The sequence below is a fragment of the Apis mellifera genome, linkage group LG1 (genome assembly GCF_003254395.2).
Source record: "Apis mellifera strain DH4 linkage group LG1, Amel_HAv3.1, whole genome shotgun sequence".
Taxonomy (NCBI): Eukaryota; Metazoa; Arthropoda; class Insecta; order Hymenoptera; family Apidae; genus Apis; species Apis mellifera.
Window position 1 is genome coordinate 2,871,255 of NC_037638.1, and position 27,086 is coordinate 2,898,340.

At 38.7% G+C, this 27,086-nt stretch overlaps 1 protein-coding gene across 14 annotated transcripts in view; it reads left to right on the forward strand.

Annotated features, from left to right (window-relative positions):
• Window positions 1-27,086, forward strand: part of LOC410758 (mRNA decay activator protein ZFP36L3) — a 445,131-nt gene that overhangs the window by 196,919 nt on the left and 221,126 nt on the right. Inside the window, exon 1 of one of the 14 annotated variants that reach the window (XM_026439010.1) lies at window positions 18,179-19,027. The exons of the other annotated variants lie outside the window; for them this stretch is intronic. Coding sequence (XP_026294795.1) covers window positions 19,010-19,027 — 18 coding nt within the window. The 5' untranslated portion in view covers window positions 18,179-19,009. Of the gene's footprint in view, window positions 1-18,178; window positions 19,028-27,086 lie in introns of those variants that run through there. 14 annotated transcript variants of the gene reach the window in all.

Below are 27,086 nucleotides of genomic sequence, written 5' to 3' on the forward strand. Positions count from 1 at the left end.
GCGTAATACATCCGTAACGAATTGTACGTAGAGGTGTGCGTTTGAATCACGGTACGATGATTCGTTTCAAGTTTCATTTCCTCTACTCTATCCTCGACGTAACCTAAATAATTTTTACGTAATTTCATTTTTCCACGCGGGGAAACTTCTCGTTCGAGGAAAAATTAAAAAGAGAGATTATCGTAATCGATATTTTTCAAGTATTGTTCCGGCGAAGAAAACGAAAGAAATACGTATTTGGTCGCATTGAATTTTTTTCATCTTGGCTCAAAATTTTTCCCACATCACGTATACCCGAAGTTGTCCGAACGGTGAAAATCTTTCTACCGCGTCGAAGACACGTTTGCAGTATTTTTTCTTTTTTTTTTTTTTTTTTTATTAAAAATAAAATCATCCGTTCGGGATATTCGAAGCACGTCCCAATCGTTTTCTAATCATTCGAATTCGACTTCGATTCTTTCGAATCGACGACGATTTCGTTCGATTCGTCGATGGCGGAAGAACGATCTTTTTTTATTTTTTTTCCCATGGAAAGAAAACCAACATGGTTGATGTTATTATTATTATTATTTTTTAGCTTACTCGAGAATGTTGTGTTTCGATTATTTTTTAATGGATACGAATTTTTCTTTTATTTCTTGATAATAGTGTCCCTCTCTGTTCAATCTTGAAATTTTGATCAAACAAGATTGTACTTTATCGAATATTAAAGTTATATAGATAGAGATAGATTATAGTTAAAATATGGCAAAAGAATAAATTCGTTGCTCGACACATTTTTTTTCTTTCAGTACTTTTCTTATTTCTGTTATTCGATGAAAAAGAAAGCGTATTCATTGATTTATAATGAAAAATTAATCGGCTCGTATGAGCAACCGTTTACGTTTCATCCGCGAATCAAATGGCAATCATTATTTGAAAATTGTATTCGAGACTACAATGCAAAATGATGGAATTTTATTTTCGAAACTGTTGTACGTACTGCGTGTCATGATCAAAAAATGATGGAATATCGATTCACGTGCGGTGAAACGGTTTCCCCGTGATTTTTGAATAATTATCGATCACAAAAGGCGATTTAAATTGTTACGACGTTGTTTATCGCTGTGCTATTACATTTTTTTTTCCCCGATGTAATGAAATTCGAAATAAAAATATGATTGTTCGTGCAATTTTTTTTCAAAGCAAAATTCGTATTCGAAATCGTACGTAACATCGTTGCACGTTGGATGAGCGAACTTCGCTTGGGAACGAAACTTTCTCGACTTCCTCTCGAAAAAGAAAAAGAAAGAAAGGAAAAAAATTGATACAGACTCGTCTAAACACGCGGATGCGAATTTCCCTCTGTAATGAGAGCATAATATCAGTGAAAGTTCAACGTTTTATTCCTGCAGCCACGATCCGTACAATTTAGAACGTTCACCTTTCTGACTCATTGACTCTCCGGAGAAAAGTAGAAAGCTTCTCCACTACTCTGTTGGACTTTGTTTCGCGTTGTTACGTGTACACGTTATATTTCGATCAATCCAAATATACACGATGCATCTCCATATTGAAATCGATCTCGAGAAGAATTATTTTTAAATCCAAAGTTTTTTTCTTTTTTTTTTTTCTTAAGAAAAATTATTTATCTGTTCTTCCTCTAATTCTTTAAATTTTATCATTATCGTTATATAATTAAATTTTGAAATAAATCGTTTCGATTTTACGAACAAATTTCCGTATATTCGTATCCCATGTTGTTATTGTATTTCATTTTTATATTAATTATTTTTAAAGAATCCAAAGTTTTTTCTTTTTTTTTTTCTTAAGAAAAATTATTTATCTGTTCTTCCTCTAATTCTTTAAATTTTATCATTATCGTTATATAATTAGATTTTGAAATAAATCATTTCCGTACATTCGTATCCCATATTGTTATTGTATTTCATTTTTATATTAATTATTTTTAAAGGATCCAAAGTTTTTTCTTTTTTTTTTTTTTTTCCTTAAAAAAAATTATTTTCACGTGTCACTCTAATTCTTTAAATTTTATCATTATATAATTAGATTTTGAAATAAATCGTTTCCGTATATTCATATCCAATGTTGTTATTGTATTTCATTTTTATATTAATTACTTTTAAAGGAAGTTTTTTCTTTTTTTTTTTTTTTTTTTTCTTAAGAAAAATTATTTCCACGTGTCTTTCTAATTCTTTAAATTTTATCATTATCGTTATATAATTAGATTTTGAAATAAATCATTTCCGTATATTCGTATCCCATGTTGTTATTGTATTTCATTTTTATATTAATTATTTTTAGAAAATCCAAAGTTTTTTTCTTAAGAAAAATTATTTCCACGTGTCTTTCTAATTCTTTAAATTTTATCGTTATATAATTAGATTTTGAAATAAATCATTTCCGTATATTCGTATCCCATATTGTTATTGTATTTCATTTTTATATTAATTATTTTTAAAGGATCCAAAGTTTTTCCTTTTTTTTTTTCTTAAGAAAAATTATTTACCTGTTCTTCCTCTAATTCTTTAAATTTTATCATTATCGTTATATAATTAGATTTTGAAATAAATCATTTCCGTATATTCGTATCCAATGTTGTTATTGTATTTCATTTTTGTATTAAAGTGGAACGACGGTTAAAAGTGACGGAAGGGTATCAAGGAACTCAACGTAAATTATGGAAGGCAACGGGTAAAAATAACGTAAAAAAAAAAGAAAAAAAAAAAAAGATACACACACAAAGGGAATTTTTACAAGGTATAACTGTCTGCAGTTTTCAACGTGGATTTCCCTGGCTAATATTCCGTGTTCACGGTGGTAAACCGAGATTTGAACATGGATGGGTTGGGAGGGATGGGTTTCATGGAGAAATCATCGGCCGGATAGACCGGCCATTCAACGATCAAAATTTCCAATCAGCGGTATTAAAGCTTGTTCCCTATATTATTCTGTCTGTTTCGATCTACCGCCACGATATTCATTACCAAATATTTGACATTAAAATGGGGAGGAATGTATCTCGATGCTTTTCATCGATCCACCTTTCGTAGAATTTATACTTTTTACTTTTCGCTCCTTTCGCCCGTTTTCTTCTTTTTCTAATATTTATTTTTCTCTCTCTCAGACTTTTTTTGTTTTCACTTTATTATTATATATTGGATTTGTTTTTTCTTTTTTTTTTTTCATTATTTTGAAAACTATACCTTTGCACAGTCACGTTAAAAGAATACTACGATGTCTCTTCCTCGATTAAAACAATTATTCAAAAACTTTGGCAAGAAAAGTCGGATCATAAATGAATATCCACTCGCTACCACCGTTTGCTCAACTCGTTAAATTCCTTTCGATCGTTCTTCCATCCATTCTCTTTGAAAAAGAGAGAAAGAGAGAGAGAAATTTCCTAATTTCTTACTTTCCTCGAAGTCGGCGTAAATCAGAGACACTAGTCGTGCAAGAAAATTGGAAACCCATCAGACCTCCGGTTTATTGGTTTTGTAAATCGTCCCGTAACTCAGAATCGAGCGGCGGGGGAAGGGGGAGGCGTTTGACGTTGGCGAAGGCGATAAACAAAAACACGGGGGCCCGTGCGCCCAACACCTTTCGTTTTCGTCCCTCGGTCGGTCGGGCTAGCGGCAGCCACCCCTTCCTTCCTGCCCTCGAGGTGATAAATCCAGCCGAGCCTCGCCTTCGAGTTTTTAACTTCCGCGCAACTTTCTTATTTATGTGCACCACGTACAGGAATAGATTTTGCCGGTTAAAGTTGCTCAAGTCCGTTGAAATAAACGAGAAACCCCGACAGATCGATCGTAACAAGGGTACAAGCGACGACACCCTCGCCCTTTTTCCCTCTTTTTGGGGACTCGCTTTTTCTTACCGAGTGTCTACATCCGAGAAAACGACGAAGGTAGTCTCGAAGAGGTCTGAGAGACTGCTGTACAGAAGAAATGATCGGACGTTTTCGAATTCAAGATTTTATTTTAAGAGAGGAAGATGATTAAGATCGAATAAAATTTTATACTTGGAACGTTTCTTGGATTAAGTTGGGTCTGTTTTATCGATCCGGTTATTTGATTAGTTTATTATCGTAAGAGTCTTTTTAGAAGACTAATTATTTACATGGATTAACACAGAATTATCGAAATCAAAGAATTTTCGCTATTGGCAGAAAACATTAAAGCTCTCAAGCTCTCTGCACCGTGTTAACAAACGATTAGATTTTCCTGACTTGAATGAAATTTTATTTTTAGAACGTTTGGAGATTAGGTTAAGTCTGTTTTATCGACTGATTATTTGGTTAAATTTATTAAAAGTTTTTTTTAGATGGCTAGTTACTTTGGATTAGGAATAAAATTATTGAAATCAATGATTAAATGATACAAAGAACTATCATTATTGACGAAAGACGTTAAAGCCAGACTTTACGCCACGTTAACGAGCAATTAGATGAAAACGAGGATTTTCCCGACATCAGGACGAATGTTAATTAATCGTTCATCCCTATGTGTTTGTTATTTGCAAGCTAAACACTGTGAAATCAGGTTAGCTCCCGTGGTACCTTGGCCAGTCCTTCCAGAGTGGTTTAGATGGCATCCTTTCATGCAATATTCAAACCTGCCTGTATCAGAGATCGCGTTGCGGCTCGGGACGACCTCTGATACCGATCCCATGATTCGATCGATCCGATCGACCTCTCCCGAGAGATCGTAATTCGATAAATCGTATTTAATTTTAAGAAAAGCCACGATATCCCGACGATGAATTTTGCATTTGATGCGAATTTAATCCCGATGTAAATTTGATTTTGAGAGCGTAACACGACACGTTTAATCGATTTCAATATGGTAAAGCTATTGTAGCCGATAAATTTGACATCTCTCTAACATTATGTTTTCGATTGGATTTCAATTTGAAACACGATATGTTGCAACAATATTTTACACGGCCGTCCACAATTTCGATTATAATTTACCAATGACTTTCGACCGCCGTCCTCCATTTTAATCGCGCGCCAATTTTAAACAACCGTTCGTCGTAACCTTACGTTATGCGATTGAAAAATTGTAAAATTTCCTATTGAAATTATACAGACTTTGTTGTACAGCGTGTATATATATATATATATATATATATATATATATATATATATATATATATATATATATATATATATATATATTTGATTAAGAGAATTCATAAATTTCTTGTGTGAAATATCGTGTAATTATCTGACCTAATCCACTTTCCTTCAAAGAATTATTTTATTAATTCTTCGAAATTTAATTAACTTGCAATGAATTCCATCGAAGTATACGTGCATATATACATATATATTTAAGATTTCTATTTAGAGATCGACGATGTGAAACTTATTTAAAGAACAGTTGATGGATCTACATAAGACTGAAAGTTTATTGGGTCCGTATCTCGAACAATATATACAATTTCTACGGTTCTAACCTTTCCGATTTATCCTTCGATGTATACGCGTGATGACCTTTCGAACGATTTAATTTCTCGACGAAATCGGAATTTCTAAACGTTTCATCGTTCAGAAAACCTTTACTTATTTTCTTGCTTAAACGTTTCTTCTTCCATAGAATATTGTTTGGCCCTTGAGGGAGAGGAGAGGATAGCTGGTTCGAAGAATTACATCAAGGATTAACGTCGCTCGTTAATCGCGACTTTCAAAAGCCGCTCATATCCTTCCATAATAAATCTTTCGCGCATAAGAGCGTCTCATCCCGGAGAGCGGAGAGACAAAATTTCTCGGCTCGCAATTAAACGCGGCCGCCAACTCGTTACCCTGGTTAAAATAATTCCATCGGATTTCTCGTAATCGCGCGTGAATTTTCCCATGTTCTCGCCATTCTGAAAGCTTGACGCGTTTCATCGCGTACCCCTCTCGCGTTGCACGATGGAAAAATTTATCGTTGACGGGACGGTTGTTTCTCGTTTGCAACCCCCCTCCCCGTGATCGCAGAACACGATGGTTAACATTCGGTTTAAAGTTTTTTTACAATGGAATCTCATTTTGCTTTTCAAACGATTTAATCCAGTTCTTTTTTCTATATATCTATTTTCTATATATGTATAAATTAACTCAAAATATAATTCCATTTAATATTTATATTTGTATAGATAAGGAGAATAATTTTGAATTAGTTTATATTTGTTTTATTCGCAGAAAATCGTTATTAATTGTTCTTGATCCAGTCCTTTTTTCTATATATGTATAAATTAACTTGAAATATGATTCCATTTAATATTCATATTTGTATAGATAAAGAGAATAATTTTGAATTAGTTTTTATTTGTTTTATTCGCAGCAAATCATTATTAATTGTTCTTGATCCAGTCCTTTTTTCTATATATCTATAAATTAACTCGAAATATAATTCCATTTAATATTCATTTTACATTTGTATAGAATAAGATAAGAAGAATAATTTTGAATTGGTTTTTATTTGTTTTATTCGCAGCAAATCGTTATTAATTTTTGATCTAGTCCTTTTTTCTATATATGTACAAATTAACTCGAAATATAATTTAATATTCATTTTACATTTGTATAGAATAAGATAAAGAGAAAAATTTTGAATTAGTTTTTATTCACAGCAAATTGTTATTAATTGTTCTTGATCCTTTTTTCGATATATCTATTTTCTATATATGTATAAATTAACTCGAAATATAATTCCAATTAACATTCATATTTATATAGATAAGGAGAAAAATTTTGAATTAATTTTTATTTGTTTTATTCGCAGAAAATCGTTATTAATTGTTCTTGATCCAGTCCTTTTTTCTATATATGTACAAATTAACTCGAAATATGATTCCATTTAACATTCATATTTGTATAGATAAGGAGAATAATTTTGAATTAGTTTTTATTTGTTTTATTCGCAGCAAATCGTTATTAATTATTCTTGATCCTTTTTTCTATATATCTATTTTCTATATATGTGTAAATTAACTCAAAATATGATTCCATTTAATATTCATATTTGTATAGATAAGGAGAATTAGTTTTTATTTCTTTTATTCACAGGAAATCGTTATTAATTCTTGATCTAGTCCTTTTTTCTATATATATACAAATTAACTCGAAATACGATTCCATTTAACATTCATATTTGTATAGATAAGGAGAATAATTTTGAATTAGTTTATATTTGTTTTATTGGCAGGAAATCGTTATTAATTATTCTCGTTTCCTTTTTCTGTTGCAGGTAAGCAAAGTGGAATTTCATTATGTAGAGGATTGATCGAAGGATTAATCGCGATAAGTGGTGAGAGATAGAAAACGTATAATATTCGTTTTACATAAAAATATCGAACGTAAATTTATTTTCAAGTAGTACGAGATTATATTAAGAAGTAATTTCTAAGGCTTTACGCTGTTTCTACTGTTTTACAGTGGCACATTGTCTCGTGTTACTTAATTTAGCCCGAATACATATATAATTAGTAATTAACGTGTGTACTTATTCCATTATCCTGATGAAACAGGATCATGGGTAAAGAAGGAAGAAAGGAGAGGCGCGAATTTTAATTTTAAAACGAATAAAAGAAGCATCATCGATATTATTTTTATCATGTAATTAGATTGAATTAATTCGAATAGAAATAGTTGGAAATCGGAGATTTCAATTTTTATCATTGGACTCGTCGAACAGGACGATAAACTCGATGGAAAATTTTTTCGTACGGTTTTTCGCGCGAAGGAACGTTTTAAAGAAAATGAAACACGTTTTTTTTTTCTTTTTCAAGCGAGCGTATCGCTCGGCTAAAACTCGTTACATCGTTTTACGGATCGTTCTACGCTAAAGCGATTTGACTTTCATTAGTTCTCCAATCTTGCTTATCCAACTCAACTATCTATCTTCATCAAACTCTTGAAGTGGCAGTTCCACGAAGTTTTCGTCAAACATTGGTTTCGTCAAACAAGTGGCACAATTTGGCCGATAAGCCGTTGGACGAAAGTTCATTTCTTAAACGTGTCCCGTTTCAAACTTTCATATTTATAGCTCAACCGCTATTTTCAACCGATATTTTTCTCGAAATCGATCGAAAATATTTATCCGTCAAGATGCAATTTTGATTATTTTTCGATGAACGAAGCTTTCTAAAAATAATTTCTCCGTTTCAATTCAATTTAGATTTTTATAATCATCATCCGATGAAGAACGATTCGTCACGTTCCCTCCCTCCGTTTTTTCCCCAATTAATACGAATAAAGTTTTAAACGGGCATAATAAATTTTACTCACGCTCTTAACGCCCGGCGATAATAATCATTTAAATTTCCCTGTAAAATTATATTAAATAGAAAATTGAAATTTATTACGTCGAACTCGTTCTCGCCGCGATGTACACATGCGCTGAACGTATCTTGCGAACCGTGCACGCAATTTGTTAATCGAGAAATTGTTGCAAACAGAGTTGCGCGCCAAATTACCGATGCGCTGTGTTATTACGCGAGAAATTCCAAACTATTAGTTAATTAGTCCGCGACAACTAATTGCTGATTTCGAAAACGTTCGAAATAACAATCAATTAAAACGAAGAGGGCTCTTCGAGATGATTCGTTGAAAGCACGGTTTTTACCATTCCGCTTCAAAATCCAATACACGGAATAACGAGTAACCAACATTTTCGACGAATTTGTTAAAAAGCCTGGGAAAATTAAAATGATAAAAATCTTTTCGGATTTTTAAAAATTACACGTTCAATGATGTTCAATAACATAACATTGACATCCAAAGCATTGGAATTTTCGATTTTTTTTCAACTTCTATTCCAAGAATCATTCGTGCAAAAATCACAATATCAATAATGGATCTCGATATGGCGGAGAACCTGGATATATTTATTTATTTCACTTGGTGGGCACGCGACCGATAAGAAAACCTGGGGGACCATCACAAGTAGAAGAAGGGAACGAAGAAGAAGGAGGAATCGGTTGAAATCGGTGGAAAGAGGGGGAGAAAATGGCGGAGAGAGAGAGGAGAAGATCCTAGCATCGCTGCTGAATTATTGAACAGTGCACTCTGGCTCCGGCTCGTTCGCATATTCCAACATCTATACCGACTCAATTTTGCCCCCGGTATTATTGTCTCCTAGCGGATTGCCGCGTCAGGTCGGGAAGAAGGACGGTTGCGCGCGCGAGGACGTGTCGTCGCGAGGATCCCGAGGTGTAAATTATTTCACGATTCTTTTCGAGGAAGCTCGCGCCTGGAATTTGCGTAATGAAATTCCGCGGCGTCTCGCGGAGACCTGGTTAATATTTTATCGACGCCCGGTATATATATATATACGTATATATAGTTATCCGATCCCTCCTTCGACCGGCCTCCTCCTTCGTGCCTCGAAAATTTCACTTTCCCAACTTGGCCGGACTTTGCATCGTGTGATGGATAAATAAATGTATCAATGACAAGATTAAATCGTTAAAGAAAGAGAGGGAGCAAAGAACAGTTGCTCGAGGGGATGGAAAAGAGTTGGAGACTTTTCTTTCGCGTAATTCAGGGTTACACGCTCGGTTGTAACGGGTGGTTCGACGTTACCTTCCGTCGGGGAGGAGGACACGGTGGGTGGCCGACAAGTTGGATGTATGGATGCCCGGTTCGGCTCTTGGGATTCTTATGGGCATGTAGCAACTTGCTCATAAAATGCAAACGGGCGGCAAGTTTAAGTTTAGACAGAGCTTCCCCTCCGGAACGTGGCGGTGGTCCTAGTCAGTCCCGGTGTAACCGACCACGACCAGCCAACAATAATGAAATCCATAAATCCGGAAGAGGGCAGGGAACATTCGAGGTGCTCGTAGACCTGCCATGTAAACCATGCGAACCTTTATTCTTCCTCCTCTTCTTATTCTTATTCTTACGCATCTATTCTCTTCTACGAGTGTAGTTCATTTCTTCCTTCCAGTTCCTCTCTCCTTCTCCCAGTTTTTCTTTGTTCCTCTCCAACCTCTCCAAGCTTGTTGTTCGTCTTCGTGTGTTCCCTCTCTCCCATTGTTCCCTCTCGCGAGCGTACACTTTCCTCTCCCTTGTTAAGATGCTTACACTCTTTGCGATTACACTCTTCTCCCCTCTCTCCTTCCGTCCCCTGCCAACAGCTGTATCATTCGCACACTGTGTTTAACTTCGAAAGGGCGATTTATCATCCTTTTTGGGGATCTCTCCCCTGAAGGGGAAAGGGGTGTGACTTATGAATATTCAGATATCCCCCGATTTTCCCCCGTAACGACGTGTAACGATGAGTTTGAATTTCGAATAAGGAAGAAAAAAAAAAAAGAAATCCAACTTGGCGAAATTGCTCGACTCTCTAAGATTATTCTCCCTTCGTTGTTGCATTTCAAGTTCAAGGAAAAGAAGGAGAAGGGAGCGTAATAACGTTTCGAGGTAATACTATAAAAACACGCCCCTCGAATATTCGTTCCGCCGGGTCCTCGACATCGATTGCCACTCCTCGGTCCAAATCTTATTCCGCCCGAAGCGTCTTTGCTACGTTTTCCACCGATCGGGGATTACATATGTATCGCGCTGAAGGGAGGGGAGGAGGGCGTCTACCGGTTCCCTTCCAACCGGATCTCGGTTACCTATGCCTCGGGTGTACAGCTATAGGTGAAGTGAAATATCGATTGTCACGCGGTTTCGCGGCTCGGTTCTCGGTCGACGTCGAACGTGCCTCTGATTGATTCCACGCCGTCCCCCTGTGGCAAGCCGACCCATCCAAAGAACCCGGATAGAGAGAGAGAGAGAGTAGAGAATTGTGTCGAGGAGAGAGAGAGTATTGTTATGCTAACTGAATCCCGATGACTTGCCATCGATCGAGCTTACCGATACGGGGAACACTTGGGAATCGCGAATTTTTCCCATTCCCCTCCTATCGCGAAGTCTTTCCTCTTCTCCTCCATTCACGAATATAAAGGAATCGTTTCGTTTTGGAATCTCTCTCTCTCTCTATTCCTTCTTCCTTTACCTTCTTTTTCTTCTCCTCCTCTCAGTTTCTCGTTATTAGTTTTCTTTTGTATTATATTCCGATAATATGGGAGAGAGAGAGAGAACACACTGATGAGATTCCGCCGGCAAATCCGTTGTAAATTTCACCGTTCCATTCCACGGAAACGTGGAAATTCGAGGGAAAGGGGGGGATGATAATAATAAAATTCGGGCCGCGTGGGTCGAGATTTGGAAACCTGAGGGGAGGAAAAGAAGAAAAACTATCCGTGGGAGGGAGGGAGGGTTGATAGTGAAATTTAACGATGATAAAGGGATCGAAAATTGGAAGGGAAAATTGATACAGGATCGAAACCGTAAACGTATGTTAAATTACGCGTTTCCCCTCGAAATCTGACCGATTTTAAGGGGACGTTGTGCACGGTTTGTTGAACTTTGATAATTTTTTATATCAGGGTTCTTCCATATCCGTGATTTTCTCCCCCTCCGTAATTTTGAGAAATTGATTCCTAGTTTCCTCTTTTCTTTTTTTCTTCTTCTGAATTGAAACGTTTCGAAATCGATCCGAGTTTCTGACCGCTTCTTTTCGCCGGAACTCGAATAAATTTTTACGATCCTCCTCGTATCTGAATTCTTGTATTAATATTGGACTCGCATATATATATGTATACATCGTTGTTCCATTTTACCGGGCATCTCTCCATCGATAAAAAGAAAAATTTCGCTTCGACTAGACTCTCCCCTCTTGGCGAATCGATATCAATAGAAACGAAATCGCGGCTAAGATGCTGCCCTATCCCGTATAATCCCACGGATAACAATATTCATATACAAATATCGAGAAATTCAAATTCAAAGAAGTTAAATCTGAAATTGGAGATCTGGAGATATCCCGCCGAGATCCGTTTCGTCCCGATATCATCGAAACCCTCCCTCCCTTAAATTTTGATCCGACGCGAGAAAAATGACGGTTTCTTTCCTTCGAAAACAATGCCCTCCAAGATCTCATCGAATTCCTCAACGCTCGGAGGAATCCTCATCGCTCGAACTTCGAACGAGAACCATCCTCCTCCTAAATTTCCGCTGTATTCGAGGATGGTGGTAATTGTTGATTCGAAAGAGAGAAGACGAAGGCGATTCGTGACACGGATACGGAGGCTGTTCTCTTCTCAACAGGGAAGGATGAAGGGGAATGTCAACAGAAGGGGCGCTAATTTTCCTCCCCCTCGCGAAAAGTTGGCGGTCGGAAGGCATCATCGTGAGAGATAAATTATGTGAGAAGCGAGATCGAGGGGCGGGAGGGGAAGAAGCCAACTTTTCCCGCCAACTTTTCCCGCTGGAATGGAACTCGCCCCTCCCCTCGACCCCACTCGTGAAATATCGCGAGACACATCGCGTGGCCGGATTTACAACCGCGTTTTTCTTCCCATCCCCCTCGAATCAGGCTAAATGGGCGCTAATTCTTTCGATCGATCCAATTTTTTCTCGGGGAGGAAGGGAAGGGGTTGGTTCCTCTCCCGAGTTTTCGAAACATCGGTCTTGGATCACCTTTATTTAAGAAGAGAGATTTTAAATGTGTAAAAATATAATTTGCTCCATTTATTCTTACGTTCGTGATTGGATAAACGAGAAAATAGAATTTACAAGTGGAGATTCGCTTTATTCCATAGAATTTTATAATAATAATATAGTATAGTATAGTAATAAAGGTATACAAAGTATAATGGAATGAATTCGTCGTTGTTGAATATAATTTGAACGAATGAATTTTATCGATCCGAGAAGGGGGATGGAGGGCACGATTTCTCGTGGAATATTCGCAAACGTAATTATTCTTACTGTCGCGAGCGTGAGTTTCACGCGAGGTTATCTCGAAAGAAAGCATCGATCGTGAAAACCGGATACCCTCGATCTACGTCACGATCTCGATTCGTCGGAATCTCGCGCCACGCTCGAAATTACTTAATCTATATTCGCCGCGTGAATTCTCTGGAGGAGATCGGGTATCAGGGGTGAGAACGAAAAAGAAAGAAAGAAAGAAAAGAGATTCGTCGAAAAGGGCTTCTCGATACACGTGTAAATTTTGCCACCAATATACGTACAATTATTAGAAAACTATTTTTCTTTTTCTTTTTTCGCATCAGCACAATAAAATATCATAACCTGATATATATTATAATTCGAAGTAGTTAGTCGTATTATATTTAAAAAATTATATTGAAAATTTAAGAGGTTCGATCGAAAAATCAGTCTAACAAAAATTATCCAAAGTCGAATACGAAAAATAACGTATATATATCCCTCGCTTCTTATTATTCTCCACAAAAATAAAACAATGTAAAACCGAATTATCGTCGGATAAATACATCTCAACTACTTTTCCACGTAAAACGCATACGAAGACTCCTGCGAGCGAAGGGTTGCGTAGTAGACACACGCGTGTCTAGTAGTCGTCTTGGCGGAGGAAACGAGTGGGAGGAGGAAAGCCGGGGAATAGAATGTATATTTGGGAACAAATACAATTTGAATGAATTAGCAGTAAACTGGAAATGGGCAATCCAGGGTTACCTGACCCGAGGGTCGCCCCTCGCGTCTCCCCCTCCTTGCTCACTTTCACTCCGATCCACCCCCTCCTCGTCTCCCTTCTTCTTCTTCCCTCTCCCCTCCGCACGCACATTCTCCTTGTTTCCATCCATCCGCTCGTTCGAGACCCTCCCCTCCTTCCGCCGATCTAAACGATATTTTCGAAGGCAAATTCCGCCGCAACAGAGGGAAACATTTCGTACTTGGGGGTGCTTCCCTCTTACCCGCTTACTTTTCTTCCCCCTTCCATGTACACCGCGTTCCTCTGTTTTCCCTCCTCTGCTCCTCCTCCCCTTTCCTGAGGTCGGGCAAACAGAATTCGACCGACCCGTCGATACACGACACCTTCCTTACGTGCTATGCCCTTTGCACCAGTCTCTATATTCGAGGTGGAATGGGGACACGGTCACTTGGGGGCAGTTGTTGAGAATGTCTTGCGCGTCGATATTACAGCTAACCGTGTATAATACGCGTTGTAATTATTGTCGCGAATATTCTCGAAGGGGAGATTTTGAAGGGAGAAAGAAAGAGAGAAGAATTAAATTTGCAATGTGAGTAGAAATTTTCGTAAATTATTAATGTATATTATTATTGGTTTATATATATATATATATATGTTAGTTGAAAGATCAATCTTAATAAGTTCGACGATAAAGTTGAAATTTCGTTTTGCAACACGGGTAAAGTTATCGGTTTATCAAGGGGCAATTTATTTCAGATCGGAGCAGCTGTAGTTTTAAAAAGAAAAATCTGCTCGGCTCTCAACCTCGTTACATATTCCCTCTGTGCGCACCTGTTTCACGCACCCGCTTCTCCACCCACGCAACTCTCATCTATCCTCCGTTAACGCGTGCAATACGTTTCGTGGATTCTTTTTCCTCTCCTAATCTTAAGATCGGCTCCTTATATACCTTCCATCCAGTTTTCAAATTCGAAAGGAAGGAGTTGGAAAGAAATATAGACGTAAAATTCGCTGGATTTTTTCTGAGAAATATTTAAGATAAGAATATTCCATGGAAAATTTTTGGATGATTTTGATTATTCTTTTTATTTTTTTTCTTCGCTAAAGACGAGAAACTCGCAAGAAATTGCATCGTCTTACGTGTTCCCCGGGAAACCTCTTATCCCTCCATTCCGCAAGAAACCTCGATTTCCATGGAATCGCTCCTCTCCATTCCTGGCGGAATTTCCACGTCGTCGGCGTCTGCAAAACACTGTCCACAAACGCGTACAACGGAGGAAGAAACGGATAAAGAAGAGAATACACAGAAGAAGAAGAAGAAGAAGAAGAAGAAGAAAACGTTCCTCCCTCCTGTTCCCTGGAAAATTATCATTTTCGCCCGAGCGCAATAAGTTTCCCGTTAATCTGCCCGCTACGCGGCGCGGACGCCTTTGCATTATTCTCCCTAGGAAGATTCGTAATGCTTAACCCCATGAATAATGCACACCCCCGTCGGGCCCTCCCCCCCCTCCCCCGGGCGAAATCCCCCGCCGCCACATACTTTCAGTTAATCTGACAGTTCGAAGTAGTTTTCAAATAGTTCCGGCGGACGTAAGTCGAGTTGAACTCAATCTCCGCATTATCCACTTTCCCTCCTCGGCTATCATCGTCCCTCCTCGGACGGGAGGACCTGGAGGAGAGTGTGTTTCCGTGTAGGGAATCGATGACGTAAGAGGCGACGGAATTAATAACGCGGCGCAGGGAGGACGTGGACGTAAAAATACTCTCTCTTTCCCTCTGCGTACATAAATTGCAACGATTGTTCCCTCCCTTTTCGAAAAGTGTCCGATCGAAACTTGTGTCGAGCTTTCGAGGGATGGAAAATATTTTTCGGCCAACGAGCGAGGGTATCGTAATTAAGCGTCTCGTAAGAGGGAGATGCGTGACCGGATCGAAGGGTGTCGGTTATTTGGGAGAGTGTAAAGCGGTAATTGGGTGATCGAGTGGATCGAGATTGTGAAAGAGCGATTATGTTCCTTCAAGGAATATTATAGGAGTTTGTGGGCTGGAATGAAGATCGATTTACTTTCGTAAGGGAAAGGAGCGAGCGAGATATCAATCACGGTTTGATCAATAATTAACAGATACAACACCTTCAATTGAAAATTCAAACGCTCGAAATATTAATACGCGTGAAGATAGATTACAAATTCGAATTGTTGGAAAGAGGGAAAAAAAACTCGTTTCGGATTACCACGTGCGTATGCGTAATCCGTCTACTACGAGTTGGCGGCATTGACCCCTTTCGGGTAGTTCATAAACCGTTAACGATCGTGTATCTGACGATAATTACTCTCCACCGTGAAACGTCATAAATTTCCCGTGAAATTTGCCATTTACGCCCGACCTTATCTCGTGCCGTGCCCTCGTGCACGCCTCGTCCCTCCGCGTCCCTCACACGCGCGCCTATCCCCTATCCCCCTCCACGCGCGCCACCCTCCCCCCGTGTATCGATGTTAAAAGCACGCGGGTAAGCCTCGAGGGTAATTAGAGTGCGCGGTGAATGAGACAGTACGGAAAATTGAGGTACGTATCGAACAATACGATGATCACGCCCGTGGTTGTCAGTGTGTCCATTCGCCCCGATGTTCATCTCCGTCCGTCCGCTTTTCCCCGTCCGCAATTTCTCCATTATCATTCGCGCTGCTCGCATCGATTCCGCCAGTCCTCCACCTCCACCTCCTCGTCGTCGTCGTCGTCGTCGTTGTCGTCCCCTGTCTCTTTCTCTCGCCTCCTCCCACCAAGACAATCCTCCCGTTCGAGTCGCACGTGCGTCTGCATTTTCCGTGACGCGAAAATCGATACGGAACCGTGCGTCACGGTTGCTGAATTTCACGGACGAGGTTTACGTTTCGGTCGATGTTTCGACCGCAGCCAGTGCGGGTTGCCAACTCCCGTCGACAATCCACTCCGACGATTTTGCCGATTTTGTCCGCGATCGATCCTCATGAGAATTTTTACTACTCGTATATATTATACGATGCATTTTATAATTTTCCACGGGTGTGAATAAAATCTGTTTTGATTAATAAAATCGGTATTGGTTTCGAAAGTTTGTTCCAAGCGGATCCAAAAGAAGAGAATTTTGGAGATGGAGAAATTCTGGAAGGGATTGGGCAAAAATCTTGTCGAGAAGTAAGCTCGACAATAGTTGTTTCTCGGAGGGGGATCGAATCGATATACAGACGGCGTCACCGGGAGAATCCCTTGAACGGGGGTAGTTCAGTTAAATAGGAAACTGTGTTCCCCAGTACAAGGCAAACCGCAACTTTCCACCCGTATATTCGGCGTTTTGATCGAGCCTCGTGATCGCCAACTTCTGTGCCGCTCTAACGGCCACGGAGGGGGGAGGGGGAAAGAGAGGAGTCGTCGTGATTACCCGCATGAGGTACACGAAAGAAAACACAATATTGTCTCGGCCTTATACCCGAGTGCTCGTGCACAGCATTAATGGATGGAGCGATATCGCGTGTCCACCTTCGAAACATATTTTTCTTTCGACCCAATGGCCGCCGTTGCCCTTTTCAAGAAGAAAATGGGTTGTTCAGGTTCCAACTTTTAAACGATCCGTGCGCATTCGCAGCGGATTCCTTGTACCTCGATACTTTGCTTGCATTTCATTCAATTTTATTCGTTATAATGTGTTTTCGAATTACGTAAATCTGAAAGGTATAACTGTCTCGTACATTTTATTTCGAAAACTGTATTTTCGATTCGTATTCTTTTTTTATTTTGCGTTCTATTCTTTTTTTTTTTTATACTTGTAATGATCGATAAAAATTTAGAAAGTTAATATTCGTATCAAGATTTACGAAGAATTATTTAAATATAAAAATTGGAAATTAAATAAAATTTAAATGGTAATTAAGGTAAATTCAGATTACTTTATGCAGCTTTCAAATATATACAATCAATTTAATATTAATGGAACGCAGACAGGAATTAAATCTGATAATCACTCCGCGGTATGCATCAAAAGTGACTGCGACGGTAACTTATCGACAAAGTGAACGTTTTATTCGTGTATATATAGTCGTATAATCATCCATGTGTCCTTAATTGCTTACTTGTTAGTCTAGTTGGTTATTTCTGATATGAGAAATGTCATTTCCGTGATATACGGTTAAAATGAATACTTTCTAGTACGTTCATTATTATTTGGAACGATCCATCATGGTTTTTATGCATAAGATGCTACGTAAAGGTAAAAGTTGAAATCGTGCAAGTTTCACACAGTTATATAAACGATATACACGAAGAACATCTATTTCTTTTCCTTTTTTTTTTTTTTTAATTATTATTTCAACTCGTGATCTTTACATTTTTTTCACAACACATCACGACGTGTTAATTCTACCTTTCATTGTTAACGAAAATTTAGAAATGTTGATCAACGGACAATAACAGGCAATAAGCTTGAAATCCGATTGAAATCGATAATCGAACGGTACAAATTAGCGACAACTACGCGAAACGGAGAAACTCCCGATTCCTATTAACATGGGATTCAGAACACTGCGAATCCTCTTACGGTCGACGCATTACAAATTCTCCGGTGTACACGATGCCAGTCGATACTCGAAACTTGCGTAAGTATCCCGAGCATCATCGCGCGTTTCCGGTTAACGGATTGTTGTTTTCGAAGAAGCACGCGTCACGCGGAATGCATCGTGTGGATCGCACAGATCGTGGGACTCCGCTCTCTAATGTTGTACAAGCTAGTGGAACACGGTAGCTTGGATGCACGCGCGTGTTTCTGCGTATGCACCTGCGTTCCCTACGTGCGTGCAATGCAAATGGTTTCGTTTGAATTGTGCACCGGAGACGCTGTGTCGTCAGTCGGCGAATGGATTTTAAAGAATGTGAAAGGAGACAAAAAGGAAATAAAATTATGCCCGAGCTGGCATTAATACGTTTTTAACTCGTGTTGTACTTACGCGAAACATATCTGGAAGTTGAATAAGCTATAATCCAAACTTTCTTTATTGGTAAAATATGGACAAAAATTAATTTTCGTAAGCTTTTTAGCTAGGATATATCGCGTAACGCGATGACTCGCAGAATCAGCAAATATGTGTAAGTGTGCGTGTGTCCGTCGCCACGGCTTTGTCCGATTTTACCCGAACTTTTCGTTCGGCTATGATCGGCGTGACGTCAGCCGCCATTTGCATTTACAAGTGATCCGTTCAAATTCAGTGCCGGAAAACGGTATTAGAATAATTGTTGCGTAATTACGTCGCAAATTAACCGTATCATCGTGTAAATTCCTCATTTACATTCAGTATTAATTATCTTCGAGTGTGTCGTTCATTGTGATAATACATTTTTTCGTTCATATTTCGTTAATCGTGCCCTGTGTCGTTTTCCTTTTTGTGACAAACTGCTTTATAACTTTCGACATAACCTCCTATCAAACGGCGTCTCTTCGATCGTCTCGTCCTTTCGTCGTTTTAATCATGTGTCAATTTTTAAAGGTAAGAATTTATCGAAGATAGATAACTTTCGAAAAATTTAAATGATCCTGAATTCCTGCGAAGGAGAAGAATTAGGTATTCGTGAAATATGATAGATACAAATTGAAAGAAAATGAATTCGTGAAAGTTTCGTGCGTATACGTGTATACGATATATATACATGTACGAGCATATTTCGAATAGTTATACCGAAGTAGAATAAAAAAAATAAAAAGTTTTGAAGCCGATTTGAAAATCGAGTTAATATAGAATGTCTTAACAATGTGTATAATTATATAAATGTAATATATATAATTGCCAGAACGGTCTGAATTTGTTCCCATTTTTTTGCTATTTATAATTTCAAATCAGCATTAGATTCATGATTATCATGATTATAGAATAATAGAATAATAGAATAATAGAATTATAAAAATAAGATTTAGGAATAGAAAATATTTTTCTCGCTCATTTTGTATAATTTTATTCTTAAATATGTATTAATATATTTCCAACTAATTCTAATTCTAATTATCTTTTTTTTTTTTGTTTCAGGTAAGTGATTTAAGAATGAAATCTTAAAGATTGCATGCTTGGTATTTTCAAGTGAATCGTAGTTGGTAAGTCAAACTGTGTCATCTTATCCAATAGAAGAGTATTGCATTGAATAATAGAATGTTCAAATAATAGAATATTCGGGTGGTACAGTATTCGAACAATGGATCTACAGATAATAGAGGTACTAGCATCATCTCATAATGATACCCACGCTAATCTGAGCTCGTTGCTTCTGCTCCCATTGTAAGCAAAACTTCTCTATAGATGGAACGTGGACGATAGAATCCAATTGTAATCGATTTTTATCTATAGAAAGTTGATTTCGATAATCGATATTATATTAATGAATTATATCATTTTTTAACGAGTTTCGTGTTGAACCAATGATAACCTTAAAAATTATTTAATGGTAACCAATAACTACCTTTATTTATCTTCTCTTTGATTTCTTACATTCAATACAGTCTTATATTTCACAAACTTCCATTTTAGGCACAAAATTCTTTTATTCTACCAAAAGTATACTATTTTCTTAATCCGTTGAATGGAGCTTTTCACGCGTTTATATCAATTTTAGGTTATACCGTAAAATTTTGCAACAATTTTGCTCTCAGAATAAGAATTCCACCAGAATAGAAACAAAAGACCTCGATGTGTCATTGCATAAATTTTGTCGCATTGGATTTTCAAATTATTCCATTAACCTCGCCACCGTTTCGTCCCCCACAATTTCTGAGAAATTCGCGTTCCCCGGAACTCGCGAGGCCGACTCGCTGTCGCCCGAATAGAGGAGCTTGTCGTAGTAGCTGTGTCATCAGACGCGTGCCGCAGCGATGTATCACGGAATGACGGGAATCGCGGCGGAACAGTTTGCCCGGTCACAAATCACGCCGAGCACCTCCTGTTACCGTGCATATGCGCGCGTAAATACATCGGCCAGGTGTAGCCGGTCGCTGTCTCTGGCCATCGTTTCGGTAAAAAAAAACGTAATGCCACCGCCCTCCCCATCAATTCCAAATGAGAATATTATCTTCGATAGTACCTGTCTCTTATGACGCGTTGTTCATCGCGTTCCTGATAATGAAATTAAACGAGCGAGGCGTGATGGCCGTTCTCGTCTTTGGAATTTTTTTTTTTTTTTACGATTATCCCCTTTACCAAATGTATTATTAACGGCAATAAAAAGTTTTCAAAGGATTAGCATTTATACGTTAAATTTACGACTATGAGATAGCGCGCAAATTATGCATGCATCAATCATTAAAGAGGAAGATGATTTGGAGATTACGCGAGAAATGCGATCGTTATTCACATTTGAAAAATAATGCGATACAACGTAGGCTTAATTGAAGGCTAATTGGTTTGCTTATAATTAAGAACTCTGCTCTCGTTACGAGAGGTTGTTTATTACTCGAATATATTATTTAGTAATTAGTAGACGTTTCAATACATCGTGAAACATTCTTCATTTTGCACGTTATTCTCGATTATTTCTTTCCCTTTTTTTTTAATTATCTAAATCCTTTTTACATTATTATTATTAACTTAGTTAAACATTTCCTCGATCCTCATTGGTCTCCATTTATCATCCCATCTTCAGTTTCCTTTTTATTATTACACATTAACAAATCGTTAAGAAAAATCGCAGTAAAAATCGAACGAAATGAGGCTGAGAAATACTCGAGGAAATTCGAAATTTATACAAAACCATTTATCACGAAAATTCCATTTACCAATTCCTTCGTCATTTTCCTCCGACATTAAGAGCCCCCTCCCACCCCTTTTTCCTCGGTCACTTTTCTCTTGCGCGCACAGTCTGCTTAACGAGATTCCCCCATTGTCTTTGATCCAGCGGGCAACCTCGTTGCCACCGGCCTTCGTTGCCCTGAAATTGGACAAGACTCGAGTTAACTTTCTATCCAGGGTTACACGCGACGCGTTCCGAGTATAACGTATGGTTATCCCCCCGCGTCAAGTCGAATTATATTTTCCCGCGGGCTGTGTTTCCGCGATAAACTCGTTTTTCTTTCTTTCCTTTTGCCTGCCCTCCCCTTGTTATATCCGCGGCCCTTCGTGATTTCTCGAGCGAGAACACGGGAGCCACCTGGCGATACGCGAAGATCGCTTTCCGCGCGACGCCATGATTTCCAATGCCGCCCCCTCCCCGCTGATTCAGCTTTCTCCGCGGCTAGAAAATCGGAACGATTCACCCCCTCCCTGATGAATTATCGCTCTCGTCAGGATTCTGCTACTTCTTCTTTTTTCTCTCTCTCTCGAGTTTGAGGAGAAAGTTTTCCAGAAGGATAGGAAAATTTGTGGATAGTTTGTTCAAGTTCCTTCTAAGTTGAGAAGTTAATATTTTTTTCGCTATTGTCTCGAAGAGAAAATTGGATAATTTATAATTCACAACTCGGTATCTCGGCAGTTTATAAAAATAATAAAAGTTTCATTCCTTTTTATTGGAACGAATAAATTTTGTAAAACGCTTGACAAAACAAACTGTCCACCGCGATTCATTCATTTATGGTATTGGACGAAACTTTTGCTCGAAATCTGTAGACCAGAAACATTAGAAAAATTACGATAAACAGGGAACAGGATTCACAAAGAGAAATGTATCCATTGAATAAGTAATTCTCTAAGATATTCTTGCCTAAGCAACGAATGAAATTGAAAAGGCGGCAGTTAGTTGGATACATCGATTCGGTTCTCTCGTCGATCCGTTTCGTGAGAGGCGCGCTCGTGCACATCTCTCCTCTCCTCTCGTCTCGTTGTTGCTCGGCCGAGGCGTGGGAAGCGTAGGTGGTCTCGGTGGTTGGGCAATGCCTGCCACCCGATCTCAGGCAACGATAACGGGCCGTTGACTCCGTTCCACGTGCACGGGAGCAGAAAGGGCAGCGAGGTGCCGGTGAGAATTCGGCGCCTAATTTGGGAAGGTTGGCTCAAGGAAGGAGGAGGGGGCGTTGTGCCCTCTCCGAACCAGAAGGGGCCGTAGATAGAACGAGACACGAATTCGTGACCACCTCTTCCCCGCCGCGTCCCTCCTCTTAAAAATCGCGGGGTCATTATCTTGGACGCCGCCTGTGTAAAGCTTCTCCTTTGTCCTTCTTCAGTTTCTCACACTGGAATCTTACTTCCAAGGACCGATTTTTGGATATTTCGTTGGTTAAAATTTTTCGAGTTGCGAGTAGATATCTCTTTGTCTAAGTATTGGAATTTTCAAGATTTCCAATTGGATTTCGGGGGATAGAAGGTTCCTCGAATAAGGACGAGTAAAATTAAGTAAAATTCGGATTCTTGAAATCTCGCGACGCGTAAATATTTCGAAGAAACCCCGGAATCAACAAATTGGAAATGTTCACGAATAGTATCGCCTCTAAACACGAATTCGGATTCTCGAAATTTTAGAAATATCCTGGGAACAGGCGACGACGAAACTCGTGCTGAATTCCAAAATTTCGAGGGATCCGCGTGTCCAAAAATTTTTCTCCTCTTCGCTCCCCTCGAGAATCTCCTCTCCAAGAGAGAAGCGTTATCGACGTCATCAATCCTTGGAAACTGATCCGTCCGTGGGTAAATCCGGGCCCGTTTTAATCGTTTCGAGATAGAGAATATCGATCCTCCTCCTCCTCCTCCTCCCTCCCTCCCCTCCCCAGCGGCAACTCGGTAGCAAACAAACGCTTCGTTAACGGCTATTTACTTAGTTACTCGTTTGTTTTTCATTCTTACCGGCCCTCCCCCCCCCCCCTCCCAAGGCTTCCTCCCTTATTTAATTAGGCTCCGATTAGCTGTGCAGTTTTGTGCAAATACTTCTTTACCCCCGCCTCGGTGAAAACGCTCATTAAGCTACCAGCTATCGAGTTATCCGTGCCTAGTAACGAGCGCCGATTGTTTACGATCTTAGAAAATTCCGCCACGGATAACCGTCGGATCCTGGACACGGTCCTCGACACGTTAAACACCGAGGTATATATATATCGGTTGGGCCGATAATTAGGCCTGCTTGTCTTCATTCTCGTTTCCCTTCGCGATAATATTGACAAATCGCGTCTCGCGTCCACGTCTTCCTCGCTCTGTTATCTCATCGTGAAACGAGTCGCGTCGAAAGGCGTTAATTTCGGTTAACCGATCGATCTTAGGAGCCTAGATACGTTGGATCGATGTTAAATCGAAAGTTTTATATGAATAAAAATAATTTGATGAAGCTTGTAGATGTTTTCGTAGAGTATTTTGTTGTAGAAACAAAGATGATATGATATGATCGAGGGATATGTTCTTTGATCGATAATTAATTTATTATGATCGAGGTTTCATAATAGAAAAAGAATTGGAAAAATAGGATTTATAAGTTTGGTGGTCAGGTGTGGAGAAGGGAGGTAGAGGGAGGGAGCTCGTGAAAAGGAGGAGAAGGAGGGAGAGAAAGGGGAATTAAATATGTAAAACGAGTTTTTCACGAAAATTAGCAACCGTTGCGAAATTGGTGGATTTACTATCCGGATGAAATGGGTACCACCGGTCGGTTTAATTCAAAATCTTGGCCAACGGTCTGATTAAATTGCCAGTCATTCACTCCGCTTGATTATTTACTCTTCTTAACTGAGATTAGTCGCTTTCTTATTACTTATCCCCCTTTCCCCTCCTCCCCCCCCCCGTTTACGATTCCACCGTTCCCTCCGAACGTACACTTACCGTCGTTTTCTTCGGCCTACAAATTGCGAATTGTGTAGGCCGTTGTTGCAGATTGAACCCGGAAGGGAAAGTTTTACCGTGAGCCATTTCGCCGATATTGTAGACCGAATTTCCCCCGTAAATTCGAAACGGAACTAATTACCGAATTCCATCGTCTCATCGATTGCAACGAAATATATATTATGCTTATAAAAATATGTTGCGATAATTCGAGTTGGTGGAACAAATAATTAATCTCTCGATTGTTTTATATTTCATCGAAGAAGTAATAGCTAAATTTTGTTTCCTGACAATATTATTTTTTAAACTCGTTACATTTAATTATATTTCTTTGGTATCTCGAAACATTTTATCTTGAATGATACCGAACACGAGGATGAAACGTAACAAATTCATCTTAATATTTTATATTAAGAAGCATCTATTCCGCAATGGTTTTCAAGTTTGCTGTTTTCTTTCAAGCTTGGTATTTTTCCCTGGCTGTAAATATTAGTCAGATATTGACTCAGCTTTCATGAAGCAAAAGAATGCAAAGATCGAACAGCATTACCGAACGATGAATCGTCGAATTAGGTTTTTGAGGACGTTCAAAATTTGATGGTGGTGGATAGATATCGATTAACAAGGAAATTTGGAAAGGGTATTCTCTGCAAACGACCGAATGATTTTGTTTTATGCAGATCAAAGTTTTGTAGTCCCTTGTTACGCGACTTTTCTGTTTGAGAATCGAGGAGTTGCAAGAAGTTAATAAACGAAGTTCTCTGGTAAAACGGTATTAATTTCTTGTTTTGGAGAAGTTTATTAAAAATTGAGGTGGTTGAGCATAGTTTTTGTTTCAGTGGAAGATTGCGGAATAGCAAAGTTTTAAAGTTGAAAATTTCTTAATTAAATTGATACGTAGATTTTAATGATAATATCAAATTTTAATTTTCTCGATTAATCAGATATCGAATGAAAATTATCGTTGGAGAATAAAATTAGACAAAAAGTGTTAGTTATTCGATTCCCCGTCGTGGCAAACTTTTGCCGTCCTTTGATCGTGGAGGAGGTTCAAATCGCTTCAAACGTGATTCGAAATTAGAAGTTCCCGAAGGCCCTGAAAAATCTTGCAAGCTTTAATAGGCTTAACGAACTTCAATGTCCTCCAAGTCTGGAAAGTTTTGAATGTTTTGGGAAGCTCTTCAGCTCTGAAATATCGAAATTTTTAAGAGTCTCGGCAGCGAGATGACTAATTAGTTTCAACTTATGCTTCCGCGTTCCTCCGCTCTCTTTCATATTCAGAATTCACGATATAAATTTTAATAAATAAATAAAAATATATTCTAAAGTTGCATCGAAATCATCATCGCTCTTAACTATCATAAAATATCTCATTTCCATCCTTAAAATTTCAAACGCTTCTCAAGAATAATTCTCAATACCCAAATCCTCGACATCGAGATTCTTAAAAAATTATAAACTCGATACGATTTTTATTGATACGATTTTACATTCCAAAAATCTTTCGACCTTTCAAAATCTCCAAGAAATCACTTAATCATAAAAAATGAAATCTTTTCTATTCAAATTCGAAAAGAGCGTGAAATGATGATATTCTGGCCAAAAAATAATTTGCGTCGGGGATCTTTATTCGAGGGTTGAAATGGAGGCCAGGTCGAGATTTAATATTCGCAACAATTCGTTGGACAAATTTCCACCTTCTCCCCTCCTCGAGCCGATCCTCCGCGAGATATCGAAATCGGTCTCCGTTGGAGGCCCGTTGTAAATTCGCGTTTGATGTCGGTCCGCGTCACTTGCCATGATTAATGTCCCGTGGACCCGTGGAGGGACGACACCGGCGACTTCTCGTCCACCCCGCGCGAATTTTAATCACTTAGGAGGCGGGAGGAGAAAGAGGGCGTCATGGATTTCGCGGCGACTGATGCGCCCGCTTTATTTCGTTAACGTTTCAATCGATCATCGTACGCCCCTGGGATCGTGCCATCGGCCCCCTTCCTCCTCCCTTTCCACTTCGATGCCTCGTTCTACCTCCGTGTGTGTGTATATATTTCTCTGTTGTTTGTCGGTTGTTTCTTCGACGAAGAGTGTTTGAACGTTTTCTGTTTCCAGTTTCCAGAAATGATACGCGATTAATTGTTATTGTATTGATTATAGTATCGGTGGAAATTGATTTGATTAGTTTAATAACGGTGAGAATTTTACTCTTCTATTAATAGACGAAATTGCGAGTTAATGATCGAATCGGAATTTCCTTGGAAGATTTTGATTCAATTTAGAATTTTAATCGAAATTATACACGTATATATATTTATTTGTGTCGTATAAACGAGTTAAAATACCAAATCCGTAAATAGAAACGAGCATAAATCACTCGTGTCACGGAATCAAAGGGTCAAAGCTTGTCCCAGTTCGCGTTTCAAAGAGCATCTCTCTCTCTCTTCTTCATCGACTCTTCTGCCCAGTCACGATCATTCGAATATTCGGTTTCAAGCGTCACGGCTCGAAAATATCCCCGCTCTGACCGCATTTGTCAGCGTTCCAAAATTCACCATAAAACTTTGTATCCGTGTTCCATGAATCTTTTACTCCCGATTCCGCGCAATGACGTGTGCACGGGAAGGAAAAATAGATTCTTCCGTTTAATTTTTTTCGCCCTCTCTCTCTCTCGAAATTCTGTCTTTCTCCGACTAAAATTATTTCGTTCCATGACAATTTTTTGATGTCTTGATCCATTTCTATCTATACTCGAAGAAAAAGGACCGCTTATTATTTTATCTATGAATATCAATCACGTTGAAATTCTTGTTCAATTTATTAAAGACACGTAAGAAAA